The following is a 19,500-nucleotide window of genomic DNA, read 5'->3' on the forward strand; positions in this document are numbered from 1 at the left end:
AAGGTGGTAAAACATCTGAATTAAAATACACCTACCCCCTGAAGTCCACCCCAACCAATCATGGACGCTGTGCTTGTTCTGCCCCCATTACCCTCAAACTGATGCTATGAAATTAATTATAGATTGGGATGAACACAAAAAAATTAAAATCTAATTTTAGGTTAGCACTATAGGATTACAAAAAAAAAAATATAATTGGGGGGGCATTTATTAACTCATACATGCCACAAAATTTTTGCAGCAAAACCTGCAACTTGTTTCCCGCTCACGCCGCTTTTCCAGAGTGGCGCGAAAAGGGGGCATGGGTGGGAGTTGTCATTTTCCATGCATTTATTTTTTTTTGGCTTAAATCTACACAGAAAGAGGATGTAGGGTTAAGGCTGTCGCACAGCTTGCCAGATGAAGCGATAAACTTACATAGAGGCAAGCGTCTCTACATAGCTTTAGCACTTCCTCTGGCAGCGCAGAGGTACTTAAGACAGGCGGGTAAAACTCTTTATAATAAATTACCCCCTTGGTGGCTAAAAATGATTAAAAAAAATATAAAAAATGCACAAATTACATCAACAACACCCACCGCAGGAGAGGGGGAAAATAAAGGGGTATAGTGATAAAACACGGACTAAAAATGCCTAAACTAAGTCTGGTCCTGAAGACTTGAACATGATACAATAAATCGGCGAATCAGTCCCGCACCGCCAGCCTCAGTCACACACCCTTTAGTTGTCCCGTCTGTGTCTGGATAATACTCGTTGGTAATTTTTCCAAACTTTGAGAAGATCTTATTGATGACGTTTTTCAGCTTCTCCAAGCGGTCAGGTCCAACCTGTGGTACATTATCTACTACGACCACAGAGTCGATGCCGTCTGCTTCTTGAGGACGGTCTTTCACGATATCATCAAGCAATTCTGAAATGAAAAAAATAAATCACAAAACCCGTTTTTTTTAAATCCTCTAAAGATCAGATAGGGGTGAACTATTCCGAAAACAGGCCATCGATATCAAATTCCTGAATAACCCCTCCTTTAATGCCATCTAGACAGCACCAATCACCCAAGGATCCACCGATGACAAAACATTAAAGGGGTGGTCTCTTTGTCTGATAGGTGCGGATCCCAGTGCCTCAATGGAGCCACAAAAATGGTGGCAGGCACACTGCACATACATTCATTTCTATGGGACTGCCGAAAATAGCCGTGTGCTGGCTCGGCTATTTCCGTCAGGCCCATAGAAGTGAATGGGAGTGGTGGCCGGTCATGCGTAACGTGCTCCTATTCACTTCTATGGGAAGAGCGCTTGGTGGTGGTGGCCAGAGTCTTTCAGACACCACTTTGAAGACTCAGTTCTCGATATGGGTGCGGGTCCCAGCTGTGGGATCTGCACCTATCAGACAATGGGGGCATATCCTAGCGACACACCCCCATTGTCTGAGATGAGACAACCCCTTTAAGGGGTTTTCCGAGACTTTACTACTTATGACCCATCCTCTAGATAGGTGATCAGTATCTGATTGGTTGGGGGGTCCCGACACCCAGGACCCCCGCCGATCAGCTGTTTGAGAAGGCAGCAGCGCGTGCAGTACCTCCGCAGCTAAGCCTAGGTCATGTGACATCACGTTAATCGGTTACATGGCCTGGGCGCAGATCAGCTCCATAGAAGTGAACGAAAGTGAGCGTGATACCAAGCACGGCCTCTATACAATGTACGGCGCTTGGGAGGGCAAGGAGAAGGAACCAGCCTTCTCAAACAGTTGATCAGTGGGGGTCCCGGGTGTCGGACCCCACCCGTCAGATACTGATGACCTCATCTGAGGACAGGTCTTCATAATTTAAAATCTCAGAGAACCCTTTTAACTCATTTTTGGATGAATATGTATTTAAAAGTCAATTACTTGACAGGACGGCAGCCTGGAATCAGGGACTACATAAGGGGGTAGTCCTGGAGGCACAGACCCCTGACCGTAGGCATCTGTGGGCAGACGCCGACCAATCAGACTGATGGCATATTCTGTAGATATACTGTCAGAGTCTATGGCGATGAGCCCCATTTAAAGGGAAGTCCGACGAAGAAGTAACGTATTTGCTTAGCATGCAGCTGAAGGTGGCAGCCTCCTTTGTGTTGTGGTCCAGCAGGTGGAGGGGCTTCCAGAGGTCCCACCTCACACGGCCTAAGAATACAGAATCTACTAGTAGTAAAACCGCCGCATGTGATGGATTTCCACAATGCAAAGCGTTCCCGACAGAGGATGTGATGTCTGGCAGGACACGCTGCCTCAGCAATCCGGGGAGAGAGCCTCTGTGCTGTAATCTCCTGCAGCACCCGCTGGGAACACGCACATGTGCTGGCGAGATTATCTGCACGTCCTGATGTACTACAAGACCCATCGGGCATGTGTCAGTCCTGGTGAATGATTAGCTTTGTAGTAGTGCTAGAGGTCCGCCCGTACCGCAGGAGGCCGTCATTATTGTCCTTAACGCTGGGTTCACACCTGAGCGTTTTACAGCGCGTTCAAACGCGCTGTAAAACGCTCAAGACATGAAAACCAATGCTTCCCTATGGGAATGGTTCACACCTGGGCGTTTTACAGCGCGTACGAACGCGCTGTAAAACGCCCGACGCTCAAACAAGTACTTGAGCTTCTTTGGGGCGTTTTGACGCGCGTTTGTGGCCATAGGACACTGCAGTCAATGACACAAACGCGCGTCAAACGCGCGTTTACTATTACAAAAAAACGCGCATAAAAACGCGCGACAAAAACGCGCGTTTGCGCAACGCTCAGGTGTGAACCCAGGGTTAGGGTGTATACAGAGCAGGGCGCTCGCCTGGTTTTTGCTTCAATCAACAGCACTTTTTTTTAACCCCTCAATGACCAGGCCTGAAAAGACCTTAATTATTTATATTTTTTTACCTCTCTGCATTTCAGTGGGCATAACCTTTTACTTTTTCATTAACCAGACTGTCTTAGGCCTTGTTTTATGCGGGATCAGAGCTTCTGCCGTGCCCGGGCTGTGTAGCAGGACCGCTAAGAACGGGGGCTGTTACTGACAGTCAGAGCGTTCTGGCAGCCATTAAAAGGGCTTTTGCCATCACATACAATGGAGAGCATATCACTAGGATATGTCGCCATTGTCTGACAGGTGCGGGTCCCACCTACAACGAGAACGGAGAAATGGACAGAGGGCGCACTGCGCATGCGCAGCCGCCCTCCATTCATTTCAATGGGGCCACCGAAAATAGCTGAGTGCTGGCTCAGCTATTTCCGTCTGCCCCATAGAAATGAATGGGAGCAGGGGCCGCGCATGCGCTCCTATTCACTTGTATGGTGGACGGACCCCGTGAAACTCAGGGGCCTACAGCCACAGCTCTCCCCGCTCCGTTCTCCTTGCAGACAATGGTGGCATATCCTAGCGATACGCCCTCATTGTATGTGATGGGAGTACCCCTTTAACCCGCCCCCCACCCTTCAACTGCGACAACGCCAAGACCTTCGCTGCACACTAAGGCCCTGCACTGCCATCAAGACAGCAGGCGGTCATTAAGGATGGGTCCACATCACGCTTGCCCAACGAATGTATACGTTGAGAAAAATAAAAGAGGATTCAATAGCAAAAAGAAAAAAAAAAAAGAAAATGCATACATTAACATATATTTTTTTTTCTTTTCTTTTTTTTTTTTTTACAGTGGAACGCTATGGTGACAGAGGCCACTGTATAGCATCAGAGGCATCCGTTTTACGTATACTTTTAGTATACATTGTATACATTACACACAAGACACAAATGTGACGTGAACCCAACCTAAGGGGTGTCCCAGTTAGAAGCACAGGATAGGTGATAAAATTAGATCGGTGGGGGTTCCAGCGGTAGCCCCCTGAAATGGACGGGACGGCACAGACAGACAGACAGAACACAGCTCCTGGTCATCAGTTCTGCACATTCGGCATCCATTTGAGCAATTTCCATCTGAGATCCGTAATTTTAGTCTTGCACGCAGTACTTTTTTCTTTCCATCTAAAAAAACAGATTTCTGACAGAAATGGCTCAAACGGATGCCAAATGTGCAACAGGGTCCGTTTTCCTTTTTTTTGGGTTTGTTTCTGTTGTTCTGATGGATCAGAAGAATTTAAAATGAAACGGTGATGTGAATCTCTCTTACATTTTGAGGGCTCAGATGGCAGTATCGCCAACCAGGGTCTAGGTAGGTGGAAGTTTAGGCTCTGTTCACACTAGGGATCGACCGATTATCGGAAGTACCAATATTAAATCGGCCGATATTCAGGATTTTGCACATTATCGGAATTGGCATCTAACCTTGCTGATATACCGATTATACGTATAAAGCAAATGTTAGTGAGCGCTTCCATTATGGAAGCGCGCACTAGTATGCATCGAGTGCCGGGAGCAGGGAAGAAGCGCAGCAAGAGCTTCCTATACTCGCCCTCCCTGGTCTTCTTTGATGAACAGTACAGCGTCAGGACGTAGTGCGCGCACTGTGACCTGACAGTGCAGCGCGGGCCGGAGAACACAGGGGAGTGAGACGCCGGACCCGGAGATGAAGAGGAGCCACGGCACAGGAGAGGTGAGGTGTATGATAGGGGTTAATAAAGTCAGTGAGGAGGGGGGATGGTGTGGAAATTGGCATCTGGCACTAGTATATTATAAATGTAAATTATAAATTGACTACCAACTAAGAGCTTTATTAATGTATAATTCACATTCATAATATACTACTGCCAGATGCTAATTTCCACCACATCAGTGACTACTAATATAATCTATATTCTGAAATATAAACTATCGGTATAAATTATCGGCCTTAAAGTTTACAGGTTATCGGCTCTAAATAAAAAAAATCTATATATCGGTCGATCCCTAGTTCATATTGTCCAATATTCTTGCTGGAAACCACAATGGAAGTCTTACGACGACTGGTTAGGCACCAGATGTGAACAGAGCCTTTAAAGGGACTCTGTCACCACTTTCTAACCCCCACTTTTAAAACTATAGTTCTGTCCATGGAGCCCTTGTGATTACAATGGTGTTGTTATATGCGAAATCCGCCGTCTCGTTTTGATAAAAAAAACTTTTATCTAACCTGTCAATCATGAGGATAAGGTGCCCAGGGCGTTTCTCCTGGTCTGAACATGCCGCCCGCCGCCGCCGTTGGTGCCCAGCTCCTCCTCTGATCCTTTCAGCGCCGCCTGAATGTGAAGAAATACGCCTCCGGCTATCCCTCAGTCCCCCATCCTTTTCTAAAATTTCGCTTGTGCGCACAGGCCTGTGCCTGATGCGCCCGTGCGGACTTTTCGATTCAGCCTCATTGAGCGAAGTGCGCATGCGCACTTCGCTCAACCTCCCGATAACGCGAACACTGCAGCACGCGCGGGATCTTAGAAAAGAAGGAGGGGGGACTGAGGGAGAGCCGGAGGCGTATTTCTTCACATTCAGGCGGCGCTAATTCAAGGCAGAGGAGGAGCTGGGCACCAACGGCGGCGGGCGGCATGTTCAGACAAGGAGAAACGCCCTGGGCACCTTATCCTCATGATTGACAGGTTAGATAAAAGTTTTTTTTATCAAAACGAGACGGCGGATTTCGCATATAACAACACCTTAGTAATCACAGGGGCTTCATGGACAGAACTATAGTTTTAAAAGTGGGGGTTAGAAAGTGGTGACAGAGTCCCTTTAAGGACCCCTTGGAGTCGCACCATTCTGAGCCTTTGTCAAAGATGCTAAAAACTACCTATAATATAAGCTACTTATACCAGGGCCAGGGGTGCGCAGCCTCCAGCTGTTGTGAAACTACAACTCCCAGCGTACACCATTGCTCTGCTCTTTTAGTATCTTTCATAGTAGTGCATAGAGCATGCTGGTACTTATAGTTCACTACAGCTAGCAGGCTAAAGGTTGCTGACTTTAGGGGCTCTTGATCCCATCTGCATTAGAAGCTCCATTTGATGGAAACAGAACACAGCTGCGGACCATGCAGACCACCACCACCGTTGTCCACCAGGTGACAGATCCACCACTACGTCATGGTCCCCATAATAAAGGATAACTACATTCGCATGTGAACAGAGCCTTACTTCTCTCCTCCATCGTTCTGTCATCTGATCGTTACTGCTGGACATTATAAATCCTGCGCCGGGTATACGACACAGTCACATGTCGCCTATAAAACTGACGGGCACCAAATGCTCACGGACTTCATGCCCACGCCCCGTTGCTTTGGTCCGCGTCCAAGCTGCATTTTGTGCGGCTCAGATGCAGACCCATTAACTTCAATGGGGACCAAAAGATGCGGACAGCACGCCGAGTCCGTTGCTCCATTCCTTGGCCCCGCAAAAAAAGAAGAACCTGTCCTATTCTTCTCAATTTTGCGACCAAGAATAGGCATTTCTATAATGGGCGCCCGTTCCGTAAATTACAGAACACACCAGGCGGCGGCATCAGTGTTTAGCGGACCAGAGCAGGGTGGGTACCATCCCCTCCAGTGACTAGGACCAGGGGGAACCGTCCCTTGGGCGACTAGGACCAGACCAGACGGGGGGGGGGGGGACACCATCCTAGGATCAGATCTAGGGGGTACCATTCACCCCCAGTGACTAGGACAGAACAAGGGGGGGAACCGCCCCCCCCAGTGACTAGGACCAGACGCCCCCACCCCGGGTGTTCATGTTACCAGCCTATTGTTAAACATTGCAATAAATGGATTATTATTTGAAGGTGACTGCAATGAATAAGTATCATATCAAGTTTAGAGAGCGGACGGGTCTGAGCATGCTGGGAGTTGTAGTCCCACACCATCTGGAGGCTGCTCTACCATGAGGCCTAGTGATCCATACCCTACCCCTAGAGGGCCAGCGCCCATCACCCCACTCACCCTCATCCGGGATGTCGTCCACGAAGTCCTCCGGGTCACTGAATGACATCTCCTCCTCGGTGGCCTCCTCGTCCTCCATGTCGAGCTCAGGCCCGTCCAGCGCGTTATCCGCCCGGTGCATTCTCTGCTCTCCGCCCGCTGCTGTTCTCCGGAGTCTCCGTGCTGCCAAACGACGTGATCTAGGGGGGCCCCTGGGTGCTCTGGGGGTCGTAAAGAAAGACGCTTCAGGCTTGGCGGCACGAACAGGCCATGTGCACAGGACCCGGCGCCGGGCGGAAAAAGAGCAAACCAACGTCGAGCAGAGGGGAGGATACTTCCAGAACCTTGGGCCCTTACATCACCCGTGCAGTAACACCGACGGGAAAAATAACGCGTGTAATTAAACTTATTCTGATATAGGCGCTTGTTTTTTTTATGGGGAAAAATAAAGCTGGCTTCTGAAGGTGAGAATAGTACTGTCCCTCCCCCGCGAGTTCGAAGTGGATTCTTCCAAGATGGCGGCCGTTATGCTGCGTTGTAATATTGCTGAGTCCCCTGTGTGGTGCGCGCGAGAGGCGCTGTCACGTCTGGCGGGAGGCGGCACATTTTGACTGAAATGTTACTGAAACGTGCAACATAATCACCATATTAATACAATTCTGTGATTATTATATAAATTTTTTTTACAAATTAAAATTATAGCAGCAGAGTGGATGTTATTGAGCACACAAACAAATTCTTCGTTCTGTGTCAGGAAAAGCTGGGTGATAAGCCATAGGTCTGCTCTTCTAGCTTCCTCCTGGGCCGTCTCTCAGCTCTAATACAAGACATTGTAAAAACTGCAGCAAACCGACAACTTGGCTTTAGGTTATGTTCACACAATAGAAGTTGATGCGGATTGCGGAGCGTATTCTGCTCATACGAAAGGCATTCAGCCACCGCGTTCACGTGCATAGAAGATTTCCGCGTGGATTTCCCGTATTTTTTTCTGCTGCCGGAATTAGTTCTGTGTGGCTTATTTTGTGTGGAAAACATAAAACGGGGAGATTGATCACAGACCGGCGTCTTACGGTGGTCGGCGCAGCCAGAGGATGCACCTAATTTGCATACGTCGTCATGAATTAGGCGCAGTCCCTGCGTCTAAACAGAAATCTATGGCAGTTCGGAGCTGCCCTCTTCATTTACCTTAGAAAACTGACGTAAATAAAGATAAATGTGCTTGGGACCACTGGCCTTGTCATGTCCGCTAAGTGGAGATAGCGGCATAGAAACACTACTAGAGAAAAAGTTTGGCGCCAGTGGCATTCAAGAAGCCACTTTTTTACCCCCAAATTCCTCCCAAAGGGTTAGTGTCACTTAAAGGGAACCTGTCACCAAGATTTTGTGTATAGAGCTGAGGACATGGGCTGCTAGATGGCCGCTAGCACATCCGCAATACCTAGTCCCCATAGCTCTGTGTGCTTTTGTTGTGTAAAAAAAAACTATTTGATACATATGCAAATTAACCTGAGATGAGTCCTGTCTCTGACTCATCTCATGTACAGGACTCATCTCAGGTTAATTTGCATATGTATCAAATCGTTTTTTTGACACAATAAAAGCACACAGAGCTATGGGGACTGGGTATTGCGGATGTGCTAGCCGCCATCTAGCAACCCATGTCCTCAGCTCTATACACAAAATCCCGGTGAAAGGTTCCCTTTAAAGGAAATGGGACAAATACTCTTGCAGATTTGCGGAAGAAGTACAAGGATCAGACTCTGTGAAAAATACATGTTCTGTCACGTAAACATACCCTTAAAAGGGTTTTCCAGGATTTTTTTTTACTGATCGGTGGGGATCCAACACCCAAGACCCCCGACGCTCCTGTGAGTGCCGCTGCCTTCTCTCAGCTTACCAAGCACAGTGCCGTCCATTGTTTAGTGGTTGTGATTGGTATTGCAGCGCAGCACTTGCGCGGCTGATCTCTGCTCACTTCAGGGGATAGTGGAAACGAAAAGAAAGGAAGCTTGACTTTATCGGTTGAACGTATGGACAGTAGGAGGCGCACTATCACAACTGGGTAATTTGCAATTTTCAGGTTTATTGGTAGACAACGCGTTTCAGGGTACTTCTGACCCCTTTATCAAGTCGGAGGTTTTTTGATTGTTAATAAAAACCTTGTGTCAGTGGTGCGGGCGGCACGGCCGGCGTATCAGCAGCTCGAGGAGAACGCTTACTTCAGGGGATAGGAACGGGTCCAAGAGTTGGGACCACTGATGGCGTATCCTAGCCATATGCATCAAGGTACTCGATGGACCTTCTAAAGGCTATGGACACCTATGGGGCAATTTTTTATGATTGCATTTTACTTATTTAGGGCTAAAAGTCATTTTTTCAAATGGTCTTTATTAAAGATTTAACCACTTCAACCCCGCTAGCTGAAACCCCCTTCATGACCAGAGCACTTTTTACACTTCTGCACTACACTACTTTCACCGTTTATCACTCGATCATGCAACTTACCACCCAAATGAATTTTACCTCCTTTTCTTCTCACTAATAGAGCTTTCATTTGGTGGTATTTCATTGCTGCTGACATTTTTACTTTTTTTGTTATTAATCGAAATTTAACGTTTTTTTTGCAAAAAAAAGACATTTTTCACTTTCAGCTGTAAAATTTTGCAAAAAAAAACGACATCCATATATACATTTTTCGCTAAATTTATTGTTCTACATGTCTTTGATAAAAAAAAAACTGTTTGGGCAAAAAAAAAAATGGTTTGGGTAAAAGTTATAGCGTTTACAAACTATGGTACAAAAATGTGAATTTCCGCTTTTTGAAGCAGCTCTGACTTTCTGAGCACCTGTCATGTTTCCTGAGGTTCTACAATGCCCAAACAGTAGAAAAACCCCACAAATGACCCCATTTCGGAAAGTAGACACCCTAAGGTATTCGCTGATGGGCATAGTGAGTTCATAGAACTTTTTATTTTTTGTCACAAGTTAGCGGAAAATGATGATTTTTTTATTTTTATTTTTTTCTTACAAAGTCTCATATTCCACTAACTTGCGACAAAAAATAAAAAATTCTAGGAACTCGCCATGCCCCTCACGGAATACCTTGGGGTGTCTTCTTTCCAAAATGGGGTCACTTGTGGGGTAGTTATACTGCCCTGGCATTCTAGGGGCCCAAATGTGTGAGAAGAACTTTGTAATCAAAATGTGTAAAAAATGGCCTGCGAAATCCGAAAGATGCACTTTGGAATATGTGCCCCTTTGCCCACCTTGGCTGCAAAAAAGTGTCACACATCTGGTATCGCCGTACTCAGGAGAAGTTGGGGAATGTGTTTTGGGGTGTCATTTTACATATACCCATGCTGGGTGAGAGAAATATCTTGGCAAAAGACAACTTTTCCCATTTTTTTATACAAAGTTGGCATTTGACCAAGATATTTCTCTCACCCAGCATGGGTATATGTAAAATGACACCCCAAAACACATTCCCCAACTTCTCCTGAGTACGGCGATACCAGATGTGTGACACTTTTTTGCAGCCTAGATGCACAAAGGGGCCCAAATTCCTTTTAGGAGGGCATTTTTAGACATTTGGATCCCAGACTTCTTCTCACGCTTTAGGGCCCCTAAAAAGCCAGGGCAGTATAAATACCCCACATGTGACCCCATTTTGGAAAGAAGACACCCCAAGGTATTCAATGAGGGGCATGGCGAGTTCATAGAAATTTTTTTTTTGGGCACAAGTTAGCGGAATTTTTTTTTTTATTTTTTTTTCTGACAAAGTCTCCCTTTCCGCTAACTTGGGACAAAAATGTAAATCTTTCATGGACTCAATATGCCCCTCATGGAATACCTTGGGGTGTCTTCTTTCCAAAATGGGGTCACATGTGGGGTATTTATACTGCCCTGGCATTTTAGGGGCCCTAAAGCGTGAGAAGAAGTCTGGAATATAAATGTCTAAAAAATGTTACGCATTTGGATTCCGTGAGGGGTATGGTGAGTTCATGTGAGATTTTATTTTTTGACACAAGTTAGTGGAATATGAGACTTTGTAAGAAAAAAAAAAAAAAAAAACAATTTCCGCTAACTTGGGCCAAAAAAATGTCTGAATGGAGCCTTACAGGGGGGGTGATCACCCATATAGACTCCCTGATCACCCCCCTGTAAGGCTCCATTTAGACGTCCGTATGATTTTTACGGATCCACGGATACATGGATCGGATCCGCAAAACGCATACGGACGTCTGAATGGAGCCTTACAGGGGGGTGATCAATGACAGGGGGGTGATCAATGACAGGGAAGTGATCAGGAAGTCTATATGCGTGATCACCCCCTTGTCATTGATCACCCCCCTGTAAGGCTCCATTCAGACGTCCGCATGTGTTTTGCGGATCCGATCCATGTATCAGTGGATCCGTAAAAATCATACGGACGTCTGAATGGAGCCTTACAGGGGGGTGATCAATGACAGGGGGGTGATCAATGACAGGGAAGTGATCAGGAAGTCTATATGCGTGATCAGCACCTTGTCATTGATCACCCCCCTGTAAGGCTCCATTCAGACGTCCGCATGTGTTTTGCGGATCCGATCCATGTATCAGTGGATCCGTAAAAATCATACGGACGTCTGAATGGAGCCTTACAGGGGGGTGATCAATGACAGGGGGGTGATCAATGACAGGGGGTGATCAGGGAGTGTATATGGGTGATCACCCCCTTGTCATTGATCACCCCCCTGTAAGGCTCCATTCAGACGTCCGCATGTGTTTTGCGGATCCGATCCATGTATCAGTGGATCCGTAAAAATCATACGGACTGTCTGAATGGAGCCTTACAGGGGGGTGATCAATGACAGGGGGGTGATCAATGACAGGGGGGTGATCAGGGAATCTATATGGGTGATCACCTCCCTGTCATTGATCACCCCCCTGTAAGGCTCCATTCAGACGTCCGTATGTGTTTTGCGGATCCGATCCATGTATCCATGGATCCGTAAAAATCATACGGACGTCTGAATGGAGCCTTACAGGGGGGTGATCAATGACAGGGGGGTGATCAATGACAGGGAAGTGATCAGGAAGTCTATATGCGTGATCACCCCCTTGTCATTGATCACCCCCCTGTAAGGCTCCATTCAGACGTCCGTATGCGTTTTGCGGATCCGATCCATGTATCCGTAAAAATCATACGGACCTCTGAATGGAGCCTTACAGGGGGGTGATCAATGACGGGGGTGATCAATGACAGGGGGGTGATTAGGGAGTCTATATGGGGTGATCAGTGGTTCATAAAGGGTTAATAAGTGACAGGGGGGGGGTGTAGTGTAGTGTGGTGTTTGGTGCGACTTTACTGAGCTACCTGTGTCCTCTGGTGGTCGATCCTAACAAAAGGGACCACCAGAGGACCAGGTAGCAGGTATATTAGACGCTGTTATCAAAACAGCGTCTAATATACCTGTTAGGGGTTAAAAAAATCACATCTCCAGCCTGCCAGCGAACGATTGCCGCTGGCAGGCTGGAGATCCACTCGCTTACCTTCCGTTCCTGTGAGCGCGCGCGCCTGTGTGCGCGCGTTCACAGGAAATCTCGGCTATCGCGAGATGACGCGCCGATGCGTCCAGGAGGAGTAAATCAACCACCTCCCGGACGCATCGGTGCGTTAGGCGGTCGGGAGGTGGTTAAAACCGTTTTTGTTGTACAGACTCCACTTTAGCGTATCTGCAGACTGTTGCTTCATGTTTTACATTGAATCCGTCAGGGAGCTGCTCTGATGGCTAAACCTGTAGTCCTTATCTCTGAACTCCTGAAAGCTCATAAACACTCTTTTACCCTAAGTTCAGACCTGAGCGTTTTACAGCGCGTTCCTACGCGCTGTAAAACGCTCAACACGGAGAAACCAATGATTCCCTATGGGAATGGTTCTCACCTGGGCGTTTTACAGCGCGTACGATCGCGCTGTAAAACGCCCGACGCTCAAACAAGTACAGGAGCTTTTTTTGGCGCGTTTGACGCGCGTTTGGGCCATAGACTCTTTGGACAACACTGCTGTCAATCACCCAAACGCGCGTCAAACGCGCGTTCACTATTAAAAAAAACGCGCATAAAAACGCGCGACAAAAACGCGCATAGAAACGCGCGTTTGAGAAACGCCTAGGTGTGAAACCAGGGTTAAGCTGAATTCCTCTATAGTCAAATACACTCACCTAAAGAATTTTTAGGAACACCTGTTCTATTTCTCATTAATGCGATTATCTAGTCAACCAATCACATGGCAGTTGCTTCAATGCATGTAGGGTTGTGGTCCTGGTCAAGACAATCTCCTGAACTCCAAATTGAATGTCAGAATGGGAAAGAAAGGTGGGCTACAACAGCAGAAGACCCCACCGGGTACCACTCATCTCCACTACAAATAGGTAAAAGAGGCTACAATTTGCACGAGCTCACCAAAATTGGACTGTTGAAGACTGGAAAAATGTTGCCTGGTCTGATGAGTCTCGATTTCTGTTGAGACATTCAAATGGTAGAGTCCGAATTTGAGGTAAACAGAATGAGAACATGTATCCATCATGCCTTGTTACCACTGTGCAGGCTGCTGGTGGTGGTGTAATGGTGTGGGGGATGTTTTCTGGGCACACTTTAGGCCCCTTAGTGCCAATTGGCCATCGTTTAAATGCCACGGGCGACCTGAGCATTGTTTCTGACCATGTCCATCCCTTCATGACCACCATGTCCCCATCCTCTGATGGCTACTTCCAGCAGGATAATGCACCATGTCACAAAGCTCGAATCATTTCAAATTGGTTTCTTGAACATGACAATGAGTTCACTGTACTAAAATGGCCCCACAGTCACCAGATCTCAACCCAATAGAGCATCTTTGGGATGTGGTGGAACGGGAGCTTCGTGCCCTGGATGTGCATCCCTCAAATCTCCATCAACTGCAAGATGCTATCCTATCAATATGGGCCAACATTTCTAAAGAATGCTATCAGCACCTTGTTGAATCAATGCCACGTAGAATTAAGGCAGTTCTGAAGGCAAAAGGGGGTCCAACACCGTATTAGTATGGTGTTCCTAATAATTCTTTAGGTGAGTGTATGTTATAGTTTCCATATGTCACCTGACTGTGCTAATGTGTTTGCATACATGGGACGTTAGTGGGTTCTAGATCAGGGGTGGGCAACCTGCAGCACTCCAGCTGTTGTGAAACTACAATTCCCAGCATGCTCTATTGATTTCTAAGAGAGTTCTGAGAGGAGCAGAGCAAGTATGCATGCTGGGAGTTGTAGTTTTCACAACAGCTGAAGTGCCGCAGGTTGCCCACCCCTGTTCTAGATGATCAAACTGTCTGGATTATTGCACGGAGATAGAAACCTATAAGAAGCTAAATCATACAGAGAACCTCTGAGAAGGCGGCCCGGTGACATCAAATATGCTGCATTGATCAGAGTATAATAATTGTTTTATAATTATTTAGCATTTTTGTTTAAACCGAATTTCTGGATAATCAGGTACTGAAATAAGGCCAAGTTCACACTTCAGTTATTTGGTCAGTTATTTCTGTCAGTTAGGCTACATGCACATAAACGTTGTTTTTTTCCGTGTCCGTTCCGTTTTTTTTGTGGATAGGATGTGGATCCATTCATTTCAATGGGTCCACAAAAAATACAGACAGCACACCGTGTGCTGTCCGCATCAGTATGTCCGTTCCGTTGCCCCGCAAAAAAAAATAGATCATGTCCTATTCTTGTCCTTTTTAGGCATTGTTACAATGGATCCGCCAAAAAAATAAGTAATGGCATGCGGACCGCAAAACACATACGGTCGTGTGCATGTAGCCTTATTGTGAGCCAAAACCAGGTTTGGGTCAAAACCACAGAACGGGTGCAGATCTTTCCTGTGTAGGCTTCACTACTGGTTTCGGCTCACAATAAATGATGGAAAACGCTGACCAAATAACTAAAGTGTGAACTCAGCCTAAGACCATGTTCACATGGTGGATCTTCCATGCAGATTTGGTGCATATTCCATGGCAAAATCTGTTTTCAATCCATCTCTTAGGCCCCTTTCACACGCGGGTGCAATGCGTGAGTTGAATGCATTGCACCCGCACTGAATCCGGACCCATTCATTTCTATGGGGCTGTGCACATGAGCGGTGATTTTCACTCATCACTTGTGCGTTGCGTGAAAATCGCAGCATGCTCTACTTTATACGTTTTTCACGCAACGCAGGCCCCATAAAAGTGAAAATCACAAGCATCCGCAAGCAAGTGCGGGTGTGGTGCGATTTTGATGCACGCTTGCTAGGAGACGATCGGGATGGGGACCCGATCATTATATTATTTTCCCTTATAACATGGTTATAAGGGAAAATAATAGCATTCTTAATACAGAATGCTTAGTACAGTAGGGCTGGAGGGTTTTAATTAAAAAATATATAATTTAACTCACCTTAATCCACTTGTTCGCGCAGCCCGGCTTCTCTTCTTTCTTCATCTTTGCTGTGCATTAGGAAAAGGACCTGTGGTGATGTCACTGTGCTCATCACATGGTCCGTCACATGATCCATCACCATGGTGATGGATCGTGTGATGAACCATGTAATGAGCGCCGTGACGTCATCAAAGGTCCTATTCCTCACAGATGAAGAAAGAGAAGCCAGGCTGCGCGAACAAGTGGATTAAGGTGAGTTAAATAATGTTTTATTATTTTTTTAACCCCTCCAGCCCTATTGTACGATGCATTCTGTATTAAGAATGCTATTATTCTCCCTTATAACTTATATCTACACAACACCTAACCCAAACCCGAACTTCTGTGAAGTTCAGGTTTGGGTACCAAATAGGCAGATCTTTCTCACGTGCGTGCAAAACGCATTAAAATGTTTTGCACTCGCGCTGAAAAATCGCGCATTTTCCCAAGACGCATCCACATCTTATCCGGCCCAAAAACATGACGCCCGTGTGAAAAAGAGACCTTATTGTTTTCAGTCGGAAATCTGGGCTGTATGTAGTTAAAGGGGTTGTCTCATGTTAGACAACAGACAGTGGGGGCATATCGCTAGGATATGCCCCCATTGTCTTATAGGTGGGAGTCCCTCCGCCGGGACCCACACCTATATCGAGAACGGAGCCCCGAAAGTGTTGAAGGGCGCACTGCGCAGCCGCCCTCCATTCATTTTATACGGGGCTGACGAAAATAGCTGAGCGCTGGCTCGGCTTTTTCCGTCGGGTCCATAGAAGTGAATGGGAGCGGTGGCCGGTCATGCGCGGTGCGCTCCCATTCACTTCTATGGGGAGCCGGCTTGGTGGTGGCCAGACCGGAGTCCTCCAGCCACCACCTTGCAGGGCTCCGTTCCCAATATAGGTGCAGGTCCCAACGGTGGGAACCACACCTATAAGACACTGGGTGCAAATCCTAGCGATATGCCCCCATCGTCTGTAATAAGACAACCCCTTTAATATGAAGTATTTTTTTCTGCTTGTGGATTGAAAATAATTTGTGCATAAAAGACATGCAGAGGATTTGCCATGAATTTGCTGTAGATCTGTTGCAAAATCCACAGATCCAAAGATGTAATGTCTGAATTTACCCAAATGAAGAGAAATATTGCACTTTTCCCCTAGATGTCAGTACAACACACCCTGTGACGGGTAAACCAAGAAGTCTTGCTTTCCCGCTTCCTGTGAACAGCGCCAATGTTTTCTCATCACCAGTGAGAGACGTGTCAATGACACAACACTAGAGATAGGTGGGGGGAAAGCTGGCGGGACACGTTCGTCTGTCAGCAGTCCGGGCCAAAATGAAAAATTCCTTTGGATTCCGGAAAAATGATAACGTGCAAAGCTGTTGTTTACAGATTAATACAGAATGAAAAAAATAATAAAACCCAGAGATTAAAGGGATTATCAGGATAGGTCATAAGTGTCTGATTTGTGATGGTCCAACTATTGGGACCACCACTGATCTCGTGAGTGGTGGTCCCGTCTCCCCCGTTTATATAGAGCGGTAGGTGAGTATGTTCGCTGGCACTCCAATCTCTATAGAAAATCCGAAGATAGCCGAGTACAGCACTTGGCTACCTTCAGAGGTCCCATACCCTTTTTTACGGAGCAGCAGTGCGCATTCTTGACTGCTACCTCATTCAGACGGAGGAAACAGGACCGCCATTCTTGTGATCAATGAGGGTTGGGCCACCACTGATCACTTATCACCCTTTAAAGACGACCCCTCTCCTCTCCCGACATGTCTGGAGCATCTGGAGCATCTGTTCTTATGACTCCATTATGTGCCATTCCTTTATTATTCCTGCTAGAAGTTATGAATGAATTACTAGCAGTTTGCAATGAAGGTCAAGATGGGTGTTATCATTTGGGAGGATGTCCCTGCACAGTCTGACACTGTCCAATGTCAAACTGTGCAGGGACACCCCCCTATTGGTAACACCTAACTTCACTGCAAACTGCTAAAAATTCATTCATCTGTTCTAGCAGGAATAATAAAGGAACGGCACAGCATAGAGTCATAAGAGCAGATGCTCCAGAATAGTTATTACATGGGGAATGCAAGTAGCTACTAAACCAGGCATGAGGTGACGGGTCCTCTTTAAGGGGGTTGTCACTATCAGATTGGTGGGGGTCTGACACTCGGGACCCCCCCACCGATCAGGTCACGACCTTCTCCCTGCTGGCCAGTGACGTAAGGTCTTGTGGCCTAGGCGCAGCTCAGACCCAAGGGAGTGGCGAATACTGCGAGCTTCGCTGCCTTCTCAAACAGCTGATTGGCAGTGTTCCCGGGTGTTGCACCCCCCACCACCACCAATCAGATGCTGATGACCTATCCAAAGGGTAGATCATCAGTAAGAAAAAGGCGGAGAACCCCTTTAAGGCTACATTCACACGGCCGTTGTTTTGGTCCGCAAATCCAAGCCGCATTTTTTTGCGGCTCTAGTGCGGACCCATTCACTTCAATGGGTCCGCAAAAGATGCAGACAGCACATGTTCCGTGGCCCCACAAAAAAAATAGAACATGTCTTATTCTTGTCCGTTTTTTGCGGACAAGAATAGGCATTTCTATAATGGGCCGCCTGTTCCAATGGACAACGCAAGGATCCGATGGACCTTATTACAAGCATCATTCTGCCTAAGGGCTCCTGCACACCAACTTATTTTTTGTCCGTGCCGAGTTTTTTACTGCCAGTATGCAGAACTATTCATTTCAATGGTGCCACAAAAAAACGGAACACTCCATTTCCGTATGGCCTCATGCACACGACCGTTGTGTGTTTTGCGGTCCGCAAAACAATGATGTTGTCTGTGTGCGTTCCGCAATTTGCAGAACAGCACGAACAGCCATTAATATAACTGCCTATTCTTGTCCGCAAAACGGACAAGAATAGGACAGGTTGTATTTTTTTTTACGGACTACAGAACGGAGCAATGGATGCGGACAGCACATGGAGTGCTGTCCGCATCTTTTGCGGTCCAATTGAAGTGAATGAGTCCGCTTCCAAGCCGCAAAAACTGCGGTTCAGATGCGGACCAAAACAAAGGTGCATGAGGCCTATATCGGCAAGTCCATTTCGCAAAAAAATGTCCTATTCTTGTTTCACTGTATCCGCAAAAAAAACAAAACTGATGTAACACGGACGTCACAAGGATGTCATCCGTTATTCTCAGGATAGGTAATCACTAGCCGATAATCAGGGGTCTGACACCCTGCAAAGCCGCTCAGCTGTAAGGTGAAGCTCCGGTACCGGCTCCACACTGCTGGGACTACACAGCGCCGTCAGCTTATAGTGGAGGGAGCTTGTTACTACAGCGCAGTCATTGGGAGCAGTGCTGCGCATGTTCAGACTCCTGAATCCACTTCTTCTGCTCCTGCACCAGAGAGATAAGTACTTCTAGCCCCTTCCAAGCATCTTCCCATCCCCGGCTGTAAATGTGACGTGGCCATCCATAGACCACACCGGAAACCTCGGCGGATATAGGAATTCAGTAAAGAGGTGCGTGATGTGACCAGGTCCAAGAGCGGCCAATCCGTGCAACTTTGAGGGGGAAGATTATTGGAAACTTCCTTCTGCAGGTGAAAATCAGACATCATATAGTACATTTCAAACTCTTTTTAACAAAGCTAGACCCAGCCCTGTACCTCACATGGGTCCACAGATCCATGGGGGGGAGTGTCCTTTCTGCTGCAGCTCTCTCCCTAGGACAGCTCAGAAAGCAGTTGGAGGACGAAGCCGTGCATGTGCGGCCATCTAAGTGAGCAGATCAAAGAAAATGTGATAAATGACACTATTATGCATCTAAGGGTCCATTCACACGTCCGTTGTTTCTTTCCTGATCTGCTCCGTTTTTTGCGGAACAGATCTGGACCCATTCATTTTCACACAATGTCAGATTTTTTTTCAGGACCCATTGAAAATGAATGGGTACAGATCTGGTCCAGATCTGTTCCGCAAAAAACGGAACAGATCAGGAAAGAAACAACGGACGTGTGAATGGACCCTTAGGCCGAATGCGCTTCCTGCTGCCGCCGCAGTACAGTGATACACTGGTATGATCTATACCAGCGTAGCACTGTAATGCGGCGGCAGCAGGAAGCGCACTGTGTCATAGCAACCAATGACGCCGTGGG

At 46.9% G+C, this 19,500-nt stretch overlaps 1 protein-coding gene across 1 annotated transcript in view; it reads right to left on the reverse strand.

Moving 5' to 3' along the window:
- EIF3B (eukaryotic translation initiation factor 3 subunit B) overlaps positions 1 to 7,179 on the reverse strand; it is a 27,160-nt gene extending 19,981 nt beyond the window's left edge. The window contains exons 1-2 of the mRNA XM_044303665.1: positions 6,884 to 7,179; positions 717 to 909 (exon numbers count right to left, since the gene is read on the reverse strand). Coding sequence (XP_044159600.1) covers positions 717 to 909; positions 6,884 to 7,004 — 314 coding nt within the window. The 5' untranslated portion in view covers positions 7,005 to 7,179. The remainder of the gene's footprint in view (positions 1 to 716; positions 910 to 6,883) is intronic.
- Positions 7,180 to 19,500: the final 12,321 nt, after the last annotated feature.

Source organism: Bufo gargarizans, chromosome 8, assembly GCF_014858855.1.
Source record: "Bufo gargarizans isolate SCDJY-AF-19 chromosome 8, ASM1485885v1, whole genome shotgun sequence".
Classification (NCBI taxonomy): Eukaryota; Metazoa; Chordata; class Amphibia; order Anura; family Bufonidae; genus Bufo; species Bufo gargarizans.